We start from the raw sequence: 16,635 nt of genomic DNA, 5'->3' as shown, positions 1-16,635 counted from the left end.
TGGCCTTCAACAATATACATATATGTATTTTCAAACATACAAACACTTGATTTCCATTTCATTACACAATAAATAACTTTTTAGCACAAAATAGTTGACTATTTCCAGATAATACTATTGGAATATAAAAACTAAAGAAGGTTTATTCAAATTTTATTTTATTTTAAATCTGTTTTTGCATAGTTTCATTTTTAAATCTATATATATCATGCTTACAAAAATAAACTACATAAAAGTATAAACTAAAATTATACAACCATAGTTTTCAATAATAGCAATGAAACATAAAGATTTGGACAGTGGTTATCATTTTATACTGTAAATTCATAAAAAGTAACATTATTCCTTATAATTGCAATTTGGTAAATTCAGAAATTATTGCTAAGTTTTTATTCATGCTAATAATGTGACTGGGCGAGTTTTGCAATAATAAGAACTGGCATTTTGATAACTGAAACATAAATCTATATGTAGATTTTTTTAAATCACATTAGTTAAACTCGCAATTTGGTCCATTTGTGAAAAATCACCATAATAAATGCACCCAATAGTTTCTTGAATTGATATTAGTTGCAAAATCACATTTTAAATTTAAAAGCATTGTTATATGCAGCATTTTCTGTCCCTTGTTAATCAATACACACAACGATTTTCTGAATTTACACTAGTTAACTATTGTCTCCTGATATAGACTTAGCTATCAATGAACAAATTCAGAGTTATTTTCCCTGGTTGTCTTGATTTAAAGCAAAATGGTTTATTTTCTCATTTGACTAATCAAATTAAAACATTTTATCTTGATTTAGAGTAATTTGATTGGCTGATAATGTCCTAATAAATTTTAGTACAATTTTTTATTACGTCAATTGAAATTATCTCCCTTATTTATCACATCAATTGAAATTATCTCCCTTATTTATCACATCAATTGAAATTATCTCCCTTATTTATCACATCAATTGGAATTATAACCATTATATCATTGACCTAATAAAAAAAGAATCAATTTGAGTTGCTTAGTATTCCCAATATTTTTAATTTTTCACAGTTTTAGATTAAATATCTAAAATAATTTGGTTGATATTGTCCTAATATTGAATTTGAATATAATAATATGCAATATAACAAAATCAGGATAAATTTGTTACACAGTGTTCAATTGTCTTAAATACTGAATTTATTGGGTCAATAAATTCTCGTATTAGGACAATCGGTGCTTTGCTTTTGCGCCAATTAGCATTTCATTTCCGCCAAAAAAATCTTTCATTTGCGCCACAAACAATATTTCATTTGCGCCAAAATAAAACCTTTCAATTGCGCCAATATTAAAGGTAAATACAGGTGAATAGTTTAAAACATATATTATAAAAAAGACTTGATAATAAAAGATTTTGTTTGCAAAATAAAATATATTATTTAGAAATCCGTCGACATTAAACCACACAAGTAATGTTAAAACTTTAATGAAACACAGTTCTGTTATAAATAAACGTGATCATAACACCTAATATTAAACATGAAAGAAAACAGTTGACACTGGAGTTATTCTAAACATGATACACTATTGTAAAGTTATACGTCTACCCTGGCACCAAACTTGTAAGCGACGATCCTGATGTATTCATCTCTGGATCATTCCTCCTCTCAAGTGCATACATATTGATAAAAAAAGATAGTCCGTTTTTTCATGAACTGCAGTCCATTTCAGTTTCTATACTGGCTTTGCAAGGTTTTATTTATTTGGGGTACCAATAAACGACTTGGTCCCCATTTTTCAGAACGTAGGATCTGATAATAAACTAAAAGTGTGGTCATCAAATATTACTAACTTAATTCTCCTGTTTTATGTCTAAATTGAAAATTTCCATCTAGACACCTAATGTGGCATTGAACTCGTCCCATTATCCAGAGAAATACTGTAGAGAAAAACCTTTTAGAGCAATGAATATTTAACGCTTCCATTATTGCTTGTAAAATGGCCTAAATGAAGTTTTTATTTTTTGGCGCAAATGAAATATAACCTTGTGGCGCAAATGAAAGATTGTAATTTTCAAAAATTGGCGCAAATGCAATGCGCCCAGGACAATTGCACACTGTGTAACTAAAAGTACAAGCATGTTGGATAAAAGATTCTGAATAGATTGTTAAGTCTTAAAGCAAGTAAAATTTCTCCAGAAATTTTGTTGTTGTCTAAAGTGGAAAAAGCAATTAACTCTTCAAACTAAGTCAATTGAAAACTAACTGTAGAAGCACCATACCAAAGGATAATTATAACTCAAACCTCAACTCAGAACTGACAGAAAAATAAACTGTTGACACAGAGAGATATTGTACCTATCAGTATAAAATTCAGAAAAGACAATCCGATGGACAGCAAAAGTGCAATTACTTGTATCTGAACTTATAATAACAAATCAACCATATAATTAAAATGATATGTGACCAAATACATTTAGACGGAGGAAAAAAGACACACTACTACAACTAACATTTATCATATGTAAAACAAGTTAACACAAAGTAATAATATTAATGACAAAGCATGAAGTATATTATATAAATACAGCTTCCTACCAATGCACTTTTTCTGTACAATAAGTTCTTGCAAAAACTACAACAAATACAATACTAATGTAAAATATATTTTTATGCATATGTCTGATCAAGAATTTGAAAATATATACAGTATATAGACAAATAAATGAGGTTACTCAGAAGAAAAGAGAAGACTTTAATAATAGAGAATGGGTTATAATTAGCACTTTTACATGAATTTAAAATAAAATAATAATCCTGAAGATCTTCAAAAATTACAACCAATAAAATATATAACTAATGTAAATTATGTATCCAGGGGGTCAAAATGCTCTTCAATGGGGACATATGGTTGGAACCCACTTTTTATCCTGGGTTTGGAACTCCCCTTTCAAAAATGGCTGGATCCATCCTGAAATGAGGGAGAATTATAAATGCACACCATTGTTTCACAATTTACATTATACTGCCTTACACAAATATAGACACTCAAAGAATAGAGAGAAGACTCTAAAAACAGCAAACAGGTAAAAAATCAAATTAAGACATGAACAATTAAAAAAAAAAAAATATTATCCTCAAATTCTAAAAAAAAAAAGTACAACCCATAGGATACAAAACTTAACATAAAATGAATTAGTGTATTTGATGGACATTATCTTCCAGAAAATGTATACTGTAAATTGAGAAACATCAGCTGTTTGTAATTCAAATGTTTGCAATGTCTTTATCATTGGAAAGAAACATCCTGAGATAGGTGTATATAGTACCAGTATACAAACTTAGTCATCTATAGGTAACAATTAGAAGAAAAGATGACTTTAATGACAGAAATTGGGTAAAAAATAACATTAAGACATAGAAAATTAAAATTAAATAATAATCAATAAATTCGATTTTTTTCTTTCATATGATATAAATCTAACATATAAAGACAATGAAATAGTGTGTTGATGGAGAATATCTATTTACAGATTTACACATACAGTAAACCATACGATACAAATCTAACATATAAAGACAATGAAATAGTATGTTGATGGAGAATATCTATTTACAGATTAACACATACAGTAAAATCTCAGCACCATATGTAAAATAAATGGCACAAATAATGAACAAAATTGAAGTAAAATATTTAATACAAGTAAAATCTTGATATGCATATAATTTCATAATGCTTTTAGAAAGCTCAAATCTCATTGCATATTATGCATTTATTATTGCTTAAAAATTCGCTCTGTAATTGAGAAATACAGATTGTAAACATAAAAATAAAAACATTTTGAGGTAGCACTTTACCATAATGTAGGTACACAACTAATATTATTGATATGATGAAATTCTCTTAATTGATTGGCTAAATAATTGATCAGATATGAAATTCTCTTCATTGATTGGCTAAATAATTGATCGTAAATGAAATTCTCTTCATTGATTGGCTAAATAATTGATCGTAAATGAAATTCTCTTCATTGATTGGCTAAATAATTGATCAACCAAAGGCCATCAATGCATTATTTCAAGCAACAGTTTTACATGCATTATATCTAAAAAAAATATTGAATAATTCTCTACAGCTTCAAACAGACATGATTTCATCAAAGATGTAACCCCTTTAATGAGTTAAGAAATACAAAAAAAATCTCATTTTATAAACCACAAAATATCAAACTTGTAAAAAGTAACAATATCAACCTATTAAACATGAATGAAACATGTTTTGTACTTTTCACAACGATAAAATATCTTATAAAAGACTAACAATTAAAAATAAAACAAATGTTCTAACACATGAAAAATATTAGCACTTTATCATACAGCACTTTAATTTACAATCAATAAAAATACCTAACAATATTACAGCTAAACTATAATGTGTAATGCCTGCATTAAAATTAATGCAGTCTGAAAACAAAATGCCCCTTTTAAAGGTAGGATAAAAATAAATGAGATTCTTACACCAATTATGCTTAACATTTTTTTCACTTAATATCATATGACAGATTTAAAAAAAAATCATGTAGGTAAAATGCAATCTTAACAAGATAATTATAAAAACAATTATCTACTGAAAACTAGGACTCCTATGCATACAAATGAAGCTTGTTGAGGATGAAAAAAAAAAATTTAGATGTATGAACCATACTGGTTTTTTATATAAAGCAATAAAACAGAGAATGAAAATGGGGAATATTTCAAAGCAACAAAAACCCGACCAAAGAGCAGACAAAAGCTGATTGCCACCAATGGGTCTTCAACATAGCGAGAAAATCCCACACCCGGAGGTGGTCCTCAGCCAGCTGGCCCTCAAAGTACATTTGAAGTACATGTACGGAAACATTGCATGTAAGGTTATTTTTTTACTTATTAAAATGGTAAGTTTAGAAAGTACTCATTTATTTGACAATTTTGAATCTGCCTAACATTTTTAGCTTTAAAATATATACATTGTATTAGGCAATCTTTAACCTGATACAGGATGACACAAGAAAACACACATTTTGAAGAAAAAAAATGCCCCTAGTATCGTAGACAGAGGGCATCTGGTTTCCATAGAGACAATGAGTGTTGACTTAACATTTAATCTAATGACCCTTGAGAAATGTAATCTTCATCTATCTGAACCACAGTTGTTTCCCCTGGCAGTTGTCTGTTAGCTGACAAAATGGATCTATTTGATGTAGCAGATGACTGGCGGGTCCCTCTGCTTGAACGACTACTTGCAGAATTTGCTTTTCTATTTGTCCTTGAATCATTCATTTCAAATGTGTTGTTCATATGACGAGAACTTGATGCGCTGCCTTGACGTTGATTTCTGGTCATTTCTAATGATACAGCTCTTTGGCTGAAACTAGAAGCACTCGCATGTCTTGAATTTATAGAACGCATATCAATGGCAGGGTTTCTATGCTGCATGCTAGAAGCACTGCCTTGCCTAGAATTCATGCCAGCACTACCCTGTCTAGAATTCATGTTAGCACTACCTTGCCTAGAGTTCATGCCAGCACTGCCCTGCCTAGAGTTATTGCTATTACTGTGGACTCTCTTTCTCCCGCCTGCTTGCACAGATCCACTATTATTCCTAGTTCGTCTGCTACTTCTATTGTTTCTCATGCTGCCGTTATGTCGGACTGAATTATTATCACTATCATCATTAATCTTTGTTTTTAATTCTCCAGCATAAGCGCTAGCGGTAAAAATAGCAAAGTTTGTGGTGAGACTTTTTGGCGGCATAGGCATGGTTGCGTTGTCACAGCTCTCTTGGTGAGAATAAGAGGCTATGGACATAGCCTCAATGCTGTTTCTCTCAAGGTTTATATCAACACCTTGAGCAGAAGCACGACTCCCAAGGGAACTTTTACTACTCCTCCTCTTTCCACGTCTCCTCCCACCATAAGCTGCTGCAGCCATTTCCCTAGTAACAGGATTTAAAACAGGAAGAACTCTATTTTTGTGACTTTTACGTTTCTTCTTCCTCTTTCTCCTCCTCTTACCCCGGCCATCACCGACTCCAGCCCCACCTACGCCACCCCCGATCATGTTCGGTAGATCTACGTACTCCTGATCAGCATCCTCATCATCACTGTATTGGAACTGTCCTTGTGCTTCACTCAATTGGGAATCTAAGGACTGACGTCTAGAGGCCATCTTAGAGGCAATAGACCCAACATCTACAATAAGTCAATATTATCATATATTAGAGGCAATAGACCCAACATCTACAATAAGTCAATATTATTTTTCTTATATTTTATATTGCAGTATTAAACTTACAGTTATCTATGACTATGTGGTATGGGCTTTGGTCATGGTTGAAGGCTGTACAGTGATCTATAGCTGTTAATTTTTGTGTCATTTAGTCTACTTTGAAGAGATGTCTCATTGGCAATCATACCACAACTTCTTATTATAGTTAGTAAAATCATTAGGAACTAGATTCCAGTGCTACCTGTTATATTTGGTATAGTAACTCCTAATTTAACCAGTTAAAGTTATTTACATGGCAGCATGAAACATTTGTTTTGCTAAGAATGCAAAGCCAATAAAACATTGTATGTCAGATTTGTATAATCTTTTATATATTTTGTTATTTTTTTTTTTCTAGTTTCAAGAATTATATCTTATTACAATGACAATATCATAGGAACACCAATTTGTGTAGGATGATGAAAAATAACATTCTGTTGTGTTTTTTATAAAACTTGTATTGTTTTATCTGTCTGTGATGAACAAGAAGGCCTTACCCGAGTCTGAATATCTACGATTAGTTCCTGCTGTTGGCGCTAACATTCCTCCCCTCCTCCTAACTAACTTACCTGAGTCTGAATATCTACGATTAGTTCCTGCTGTTGGTGCAAACATGCCTCCTCTCCTCCTCACTAACTTAGGCATGGCATTAGCAAATGTTGACGACATCTCATGTGAGCTTACACTGTTCAAGTCAAACTTCATACCTACAAAAATATCAAATACAAAGTTAAACACATGATACAGTTAGTAAAAATGCATTAGAGCTAATTTCATAATTCTTGTAGATTAAGACTTTGGTTGGATTACTTGCTTTGTTTGAACAAATGCATAAGCGTTTGCTCAAGCATTGTAAATAAGATTGCCATCTGCAAACAATACAAATCGGGCAGAGTTAAACCTTACTAGCATTGTCTTGTAATGTTTATATGTACACTTGGTTGTTCCGAACCTCCAATACAATTTATGTATAATGTATACAGGTTTAAATCCACCTATTTTATATTGTTTGCAGATGTCAATCTTAAGTACAATGCTTGAGCAAACTTGAATACAAACATGGCAAGCAAGCCCACCAAAGTCCTAATCTACAATAATTGGAAATTAGCTCTAAAACTTATTTGATTAGAATAACGTGGGTTCATATACTGGGGATTCATTATTATTCGTTGGATACCAATTTTCGTGGGTTTCATGGGTACAGGTGAACCATGAATTCAAATGTTCAACGAATATCATATTGTTCGATAGGCTTTATATAACAGAGATTGTCTAAACCACAAAATCAAATATCCAGGAATATGCAAGTTTTAAGTAATCCACTAAAATAAATTAATCCACAGTATTTCTATTAGTACCAATTTTTATGGACTGACAGAAATTTGTGCATTCTTGGAAACAAGATTTCTACAATTTCTTCATGCATAATTACTTCCACAAATCAAAAATTTTGTTTTAAATATTTTAATAAATTCTTATACCAACAAAAGCCAAGATAATTTTGACCCTATAAATAGAAATCACTCCACCCTTAACCCTTACCCAATGGATCATCATGTGTACTCCCAAAACTTATAGACAATCAGCCATTGTTAATGTCCGTCATCCTATCAAAAGTCAAGCCTTACCCAATGGATCATCATGTGTACTCCCAAAACTTATAGACAGTCAGCCATTGTTAATGTCTGTCATCCTATCAAAAGTCAAGCCTTACCCAATGGATCATCATGTGTACTCCCAAAACTTATAGACAGTCAGCCATTGTTAATGTCCGTCATCCTATCAAAAGTCAAGCCTTACCCAATGGATCATCATGTGTACTCCCAAAACTTATAGACAGTCAGCCATTGTTAATGTCTGTCATCCTATCAAAAGTCAAGCCTTACCCAATGGATCATCATGTGTACTCCCAAAACTTATAGACAGTCAGCCATTGTTAATGTCCTTTCTCCTCTCAAAAGTAAACCCTTACCTAAAGGATCATCATGTGTACTCCCAAAACTTATAGACAGTCGGCCATTGTTAATGTCCTTTCTCCTTTCAAAAGCCCTTGCTATCATCTTGTGTTTCTTTAATTTTACTGGCTTGCTGGAAGGTCTGTTGAAAATTCTGAAAAATAAAAGTCAAATATAAAGTCAGGTCATATAATAGCACTTACTGCCAGGCAACTCACAACAGTATTTTCATAATACTTCACCAGTTAATGTATTAATTTGTTATTCATTTAAATGCTCCGTTTAAAATCCCGTTGCTAGGGGGTTTGAGGGGTTGTAAGAACCCCGCTTGAAAACAAATAAGCACTGTTAAAGTCAACAATCTGTTTAAATTGTAACTGTTGAAGTTGAGTATGATTGTATCGACCCCCTTTGGAAATTCCTAGCTACGAGCCTGCTATATTTTCATATCTTTACCTGATATCACTAAATATCAACACAATCAAGCAATACCTTTGATGCAGAAGTGTAAGCTGTCTTATATTTTCTTGGAATTATGATAATAGAACAATTGCAATATATTTAGGTATTAGATCCTTTCATGATTTTTTTTTTTTTAACCTAAAATTCTTGCAGAACTTCTCCATGTCCTTTCAATTTAGTTGAAATAATGTTTCACATACAAAATAAAAGTTTATACTGTAAACCAAATAATTTTCCTGAGCGATTCATGACTTTCACTGGTAGAAAAATATAACGTGAATATAAATAATTTAATTTTGTGATTTTCAAATTAACTTGATGTGTAATAAGAAAAAAATCCCAAGTTTTCATATTTGCATACAGTGATTCAGGTTAGAAAGCGCTAAATGTGAAATAAAGTATCCATGAAAACAAGATGGTAATCAGCAATGATCAGTAACACTTTGGTGTAAACTCTCCTAAATCATTCTTTTTAATTTGAAACTTACTTCCTGACAAACCGTTCCCATGACAACAGAGAAGCTTTGGTCCACGACCAACTGCTCATCAATATACCAGCACCAAAAAATGCCAGGATGTGGAAATTAACAGCAGCCACACTGGGTCTGTCTCCTAGGGAACATACTCTATTAGATGTATTGTATACACTGGTTGTCACGGTAACATTTGCTTGGCAACTGAAACAAAAACAATGTCTTTCTTTTAGCACTGACAACTCATACTGTAGATTCATTATTTTTCGTTGGATACATATTACCATGGGTTTCATTGGTACACTTGAACCAAGAATTCAAATAATCAACATATTTCAAAATTTGTATGGGCTTTGTATGTAGAAATAGGCAAAATAACGAAATTAAATCTCCATGAAAATGCAAGTTTTCCTCAATCCAGGAAAATTGATACCCACTAAAATAAATGAATCCACAGCATCAATAGGTATATAATCATAATGAACTAAACTTATTGTCAATAGTAGAATTTCAGTCTCCTTTCAATATATACCTCCATGCCACTTCACTCATAACCAGGAGAGTAATAGATTACTTATCACAGAGTACTCTCTGTTTTGTAAATGTTTTATACATTTTCAACATAAAAGAGATTGTCCTAAATGACATACCAATATTTATATATATGCAGTGTATGCATGTTATGCATTACAGTTAAATAGATTTGACAATATCACTGGCAGATATACCGAAATAGATTTGACAATATCACTGGCAGATATACCGAAATAGATTTGACAATATCACTGGCAGATATACCGAAATTCAGATGTGTATTGGCTGCATTTTGTCTCTCTCTAAAATAAAGATTGCCATTTAGGTATTATAGAGTACTATACTTACAATATATAGTCTTTTAAATGCTTTTCCCATTCAGTTTCATTTGTAAAGGTATATAGATGTACACTGAATGTTATAACCACAAACACACAGGCTAATGCTGTAAAGATGGCTGCAAATAAAAATTCAAATTAAAATTACATAAAGTCTTTAAATAACTTTATTTCGAATAATAGGAATATAGTATGTAAAGGGATGTTTAAATTTGTCATATATATAATACTAATACCATTAAAACATATATACAGCAACATTTTTCTTAGAGAATCATTCATATGTCCACCGGAGCTCATATCAAACTACCCAGACATGATAATAAGATTACAAACCAGAGGGTGAACACAGGTGCTCCAGAAGAATTAGAAGATCCTGCCAGACATGTGACACATGTACAGACACTCTATCACACTGATACATATTCTGGTGATATTTACATGCATTACTTCTACATATTTACTTACCTAATCTGTATATAGTCTCCTTGATTTTGGCCTTGGCTTTGTCACTGATAAAATCTGGTGTATCTACCTTCAGTGCCCATAATGTCTTAAATGCTGAAATAATTAAAGAACCTTAGTGAGCGCGCTCACATACGCCATGTCCCCACATTGTCATTGGAGAAATTAAATAAGTGTAAGAAAAAAAATGAATCATAATTTCCTGTAAATATGCACATCTACATAGTATGTCCTTATTATCTACAAAATTTCATGAAATTCTGTTGTGTGGTTTCGGAGAAGTTGAGATGATAAACTGTTGCAGAAATACATTGAAGCAAATAAGTTCAAAGCGGCGTAACTCTTATAGTCAATTTCCTGTTGATATGCACAGCTACGTAGTATGTCCTTATTATCTACAAAATTTCATGAAATTCTGTTGTATGGTTTCAGAGGAGTTGAGATGACAAACTGTTGAAGTAGTACCTTAAAGCAAATAAGTTCAAAGGTGCATAACTCCTAGAAAAAAAATTGAATCATAATTTCCTGTCGATATGCACAACTACATAGTATGTCCTTATTATCTTAAAAGGTTTCATGAAATTCTGTTATGTGGTTTGAGAGGAGTTGCGATGACAAACTGTTGTAGTAGTTCATTAAAGTAAATAATTTCAAAGGGGCATAACTTCTAGAAAAAATATTGAATTTTAATTTCCTGTCAATATGCACAACTACATAGAATGTCCTTATTATCTGAAAAGGTTTCATGAAATTCTGTTGTGTGGTTTGAGAGGAGTTGCGATGACAAGAAACAGGACTGACGGAAGGACAGACTGACGGACGGACGGACGGACCAAAAACATTCTACCCTCTGCAACTTGTTGCGTGGGTATAATAAACAATACTTCTACTGAGGTCTCCTTGAAAGAACCAATCATTTTATACAAACATATATATAGAATGCACTCATCTACTTCTTTATAAAAGCAAATAAACAACACTTCTTATACTGCAGATGTGTTCATATTAAAGGGTACCAATTTTAGTGAAGTGAGAAAAGTCTAAATTTGTATTGAGACTGTGGATTCATTGATTTTTTGTTGGATTCCAATTTTCGTGGATCAGTTGGAACAGGGAAACCACCAATTTAAATGGTCAATGAATAACAAATGTTTCATAGAAAGATATACTGCCTAAAGCAAAACAACGAATCAACATATCCACAACAAGAGGCTGTCAGAGCAACAGCAAACCAGATTTATTCATATTTATTTGTGTACTGGCATTTTTCGATATCACAAGAACCATAACTGATGAACGGGGAAAGTGAAAATATTCAATATCAGACTTGACCTCAATTTTGTCATCAGTAACAACATATTAAAATTTGAAAAGCTTTGGTTGAATGGTTCATAAGTAAATGCATCAACATGACTGGTAACATAATTTTTCAATCTTTCAAGAACCATAACTCCTGAACAGAAAAAGTGAAAATCGCCATTATTGAACTTGACCTCAATTTTGTCATCAGTAACAACATATTTGAATTTTAAAAGCTTTGGTTGATCAGTTCGTGAGTAAATACACGGACACAACTGAAAACACCATTTTTCAATCTTTCAAGAACCATAACTCCTGAATGGTACAAGTCAAAATCGTCATTATTGAATTTGACCTCCATTTTGTCATAAGTAACAACATATTAAAATTTTAAAAGCTTTGGTTGAACGGTTCATGAGTAAATGCACGGACAGGACTGGCAACACCATTTTTCAATGTTTCAAGAACCATAACTTCAAAACCGTAAAAGTCGTTATTGAACTTGACCTCTGTTTTGTTGTTAGTTAAAATTTTAAAAGTTTCTGTTAAACGGTTCATGAGTTAATGCAGGGACACTATTGGACAGGACTGAAAACACCATTTTTCAATCTTTCAAGAACCATAACTCCAGAAACGTAAAAATCAAAATTGTCATTATTGAACTTGATCTCCATTTTGTTGTCAGTAACAATATATTCAAATTTTAAAAGCTTCGGTTGAACGGTTCATGAATAAATGCTCAGACAACATTTGGCTGCTGCCCGCCCGACCACCCACCCGACTGCCCGCCAAATCAATAACCGACATTTTTGTCATAAAAATCCTGGTTAAAAATGGAAAATTTCCTCAATCCACGAAAAATAAATGAATCCACAGTTTCTGGTTTTGATTAATTTTGTTCATGAGCCCATGGGACATTTTTATTTTTTAGAACACATTAATTTGCAGTTCACAAATAACCACAAGTTCCTGAAAGTAAGTAACCCATTAATGATAATGAACACACATTATTTTTATTATTATAACATTATTTTCTCTTCATTCCAGTTTGAAATTACCTTAAATAAGGAATAGACTAGTCCATTTCTATCTTTAGACCTTTATTCCACAATGAATTCAAACTGGTCCCCTACCTATCCATAGTATTACATATATCTAAAGAAGGTCAAATAAAATCTTACCTTTTACAAGAAATATCATGCCTGATATGAGAACCAGTATAATAGGAACTAACAGGAAACCAGCTCTGTATCCTTTATTCTGATAACCAATCATACAAATACCACTGACAGAATCACCATCAATCTGGAGAAAATAAGACATTGAAATATAGGAACAGAAATTATTAGTTTTCATCATTAAGTGACAATGGATAAGTGAGAGAATATATTTACAACTCCTTGCCCAGTCAAATTTCTTGAATTTCCCCTCTAAGGTTCATAGTACAAACTTTTTCCATTATACTACTGTCTACTGACCAAATCATGTGCTAACAATTTATGTACGAAGACAATCAAAATGCTGCTCAATCTTTTATGAATGCTAAACGAAGCATGTACATACTACTTTATATACAATTCATCATATGATGTCATAAATGCTCATTCTGTGTACGTTGTTTTGTTAAGCACTTGTCGTATCATTTATATCAGCATTTATGAAAAACATTCTAAAAAGCATTCCTAATAGGTTATGTCTATCATTTACAGTTTCAAAGACAGAAGGCAAACACATTTTAATGTGTCAAAAATATAATTAAAGGGCAGTAACTCCTTTAAGAAGTTAATAACGTTTTCAGTCATATTGATCTTTTGGTGGAAGTTATTTCCTGATTATTTTTGCAGATAGTTTCATTCTATCTATTTAACTATTATTACAAGAAATGCTCAAAAGATTTGAGGGTAATAAATCTAATAAGGTGTCATTTATTTTATAAAAAGGTTGAGGTCAAGTGAAAACTGTCTTTTTATATAATGGGCATGAGGACCTTGCAAGGTATGCACATACCAAATATAGTTATCCTATTACTAATAATAAGAGAGAATTTAACATTACAACAAATCTTTAACTTTTTTTTCAAGTAGTTACTGAACAATGAAAATGAGGTCAAGGACATTGGACATGTGACTGACGGAAAGTTCGTAACATGAGGCATTCATATACAAAGTATGAAGCATCCAGGTCTTCCACCTTCTAAAATATAAAGCTTTTAAGAAGTTAGCTAACGCTGCCGCTGCTGTCGGATCCTTATTTCTATGTTGAGCTTTCTTTTTGTCGCAGGCTCGACAAAAAATCATCACCTAAAAATAGATTAGGCTTGGCCTTACCTCAGAGACAGCTAAACTAACAATAGTTAAAACTAGGGGTATGCTCCAGCTGGCAAGATGGAAGTAGGACGTTTTATTGGAGAGATCATCACGTGGAGTACCCAGAGCTTTGAATGTCAGATGCCAGGCATAGGCCAACATGACAAACCAAACAGCACCAGCCATGAAGAAATAGTAGACTAGTATAAAAACAAATGTACAGGATGCTGTTTCTCCTGTCCTGTAAAGGAAGAAGAAAATGTTAGTTAAACGGAAATCAAAGGGGCATAATGCAGTTGCTCCTAAAACAATGGTTAAAGGGAAACAAAGGGGCATAATGCAGTTCCTCTTGTTCTGAAAATGAGGAAAAGTTGGTAACTAGGTAATACAAAGGACATAAGACAGGTTCTATGGTCCTGAAAATGAAGAATAAGTTGTTGATAGGTGAAACAAAGGGACACTATCCAGCCTTTTCTGTCTTTAAATAAAACAAATTATAGTAGTATGGAAATAAATAAAAGAATTATTAAATTGATAGTCCAGACTCACACTTAGGAAAATTTAAATCTTGCCTTTGAATATTATTGAACATTGTACATGTATGTTGACATCTAGATGTCTTTTGGTGGTGAATGTGTTCAAGTTAGGATCTCAGTAATATAGATATTTATCCTACATTTATTTCTATATATATCATAAAGATAATGTTGTACCCTGCTAACCAAAAGAAATGGAACAAAGTATAACTGACTTTAGTGCATCATTAATAACAAATAAAATTCTGGATGGGTGATTTCATTTCTGTATAATATATTCTTTAACATTGTGTTTAAAATAGTTTTTTTTTCATTTTTTTTTATTTTTGTATTCCATTGTTCTATTTTCTTTATTTTTTACACATTTCTCTGGTTCAATCTTCAATATCTATTTTTATGATTGTAGAGTTGAAAGATAACTTTGTAAATATAAAACAAGAAAATGTGGTATGATTGCCAAGGAGACAACTCTCCACAAGAGACAAAATAACAGAAGCTTAAAATTATGAGAAATAATACAGCCTTCAACAATGAGCAAATTGATAAAGACTAACTTACAGTGGTCCACCTTCACGAATGGTGCCATCACTCTTACAGACGATGTCAGTTCTAGCCCCACCAGAGAACTGGGCCATCCAACCAATACTGGACAGGAAGAAACATATGTTGATGAAGAATAGGATCAGAGCTGGATACTTCTTAGAATTTTTCCAATCAATCAAAAAAGTTAACTGAAATATATACAGAAATGTCACTATAGTAATTATGTTATTATTTTATTGCATGTTTCTAGTTGTATTTCAGCCTTGTTCTTTCTCTGTTAAAAAAAACCAGTAAATATTGCAGTGGTAAAGAAATCCACAAGCCTGACACTTGGGACTATTGAAGTATTTAAACCTCAAGTGCTAGTGAGCTGTAACAATATTTCTTAACCCCTGTATTGTTTCAGAATTTTCTGTATTTTGAAGGACCTTTCAGGCTTGTTGGACCTGCTACATTCTGTGCCTATTTTCCAATACATCCAGGACCTTAACTCCTAATCAGTAAAGGTTATAAACATATATATTAAACTTTACTGCGGGGTTTGTTACTCGTGCTGTGTGGATTTAGTAGAATGTGTCCCGTGCCTGTTGTGTATGCCCTTATATTTTTACAGTTAGGGTTTTTTTGCTTGTGAGAGAGTTGTCTACTTATTCCATTATCATGATTAATGGTCTCTTATGGAGAGTTGTCTCATTGGCAATCATACCCCATATTCTTTTTTTATATTAAAATCCATTTTGTCAATAATAACATATTTAAATTTGAAAAGCCATAGTGGATTTCTGTTGTTCACAAGTATGCAAGTAACTGCATTGAAACAACATAAGCTTTAAGTGCCTGTTCAAATATATCAAAGACCTGCATTAGTCCTGTCAACAACAAAAATAAAATTAGTCAAAATATAACTTCACCTCCATCTTGTCTTCAGTAACAACCAATAGAATTTTAAACATTGGCTGAAATGTTCTGTGATAAAGACCGCACTTTGACCTATAATGGTTTACTTTTACACATTGTGACTTGGATGGAGAGTTGTCTCATTAGCGTTCATACCACATCTACTTATATCGTTATTAGTTATTTCATAGAAACTGTTGTCTTCACTTTCTGAATATTAAATACACCAGAAAATGTGCAAAAGGTCAATTAAAAAGTATTGCCATGGAATTGTGCACAAAACATCAATAACAAAGTGAGAATCAAAGTAATAGTTAGAAATAAAAACTATATTGTATTCAGGGAAAAAATGAACAGATCTTTCCAGTAAAATGTCTCATCACTTGTATTTTACATTTAACAAATGTTTAAAACCAAAGCAACCGGTCCTCGCTAAACGATTTGTGATTAAGGTTTTGTTACAAAAATTACTAAAGAGTCTCAGTACAGAGGTATAAATTAAAGTTAAATTTTTGGCCTTAAAAGTTTTTGATTACAAACAC

The 16,635-nt window shown here is 32.1% G+C and overlaps 1 protein-coding gene across 1 annotated transcript in view; it reads right to left on the bottom strand.

Annotated features, from left to right (window-relative positions):
* Nucleotides 1-141: 141 nt before the first annotated feature.
* LOC143055342 (protein smoothened-like) overlaps nt 142-16,635 on the bottom strand; it is a 32,129-nt gene continuing 15,635 nt past the window's right edge. The window contains exons 4-12 of the mRNA XM_076228468.1: nt 15,212-15,384; nt 14,139-14,358; nt 12,993-13,116; nt 10,516-10,608; nt 10,058-10,166; nt 9,191-9,379; nt 8,258-8,394; nt 6,855-6,992; nt 142-6,209 (exon numbers count right to left, since the gene is read on the bottom strand). Of these exons, the coding sequence (XP_076084583.1) occupies nt 5,119-6,209; nt 6,855-6,992; nt 8,258-8,394; nt 9,191-9,379; nt 10,058-10,166; nt 10,516-10,608; nt 12,993-13,116; nt 14,139-14,358; nt 15,212-15,384 (2,274 nt within the window). The 3' untranslated portion in view covers nt 142-5,118. The remainder of the gene's footprint in view (nt 6,210-6,854; nt 6,993-8,257; nt 8,395-9,190; nt 9,380-10,057; nt 10,167-10,515; nt 10,609-12,992; nt 13,117-14,138; nt 14,359-15,211; nt 15,385-16,635) is intronic.

The sequence above is a fragment of the Mytilus galloprovincialis genome, chromosome 12 (genome assembly GCF_965363235.1).
Source record: "Mytilus galloprovincialis chromosome 12, xbMytGall1.hap1.1, whole genome shotgun sequence".
Lineage (NCBI taxonomy): Eukaryota > Metazoa > Mollusca > Bivalvia > Mytilida > Mytilidae > Mytilus > Mytilus galloprovincialis.
Note: the sequence above shows the minus strand (reverse complement) of the source record. Positions and strands in the feature narration are given on the sequence as shown.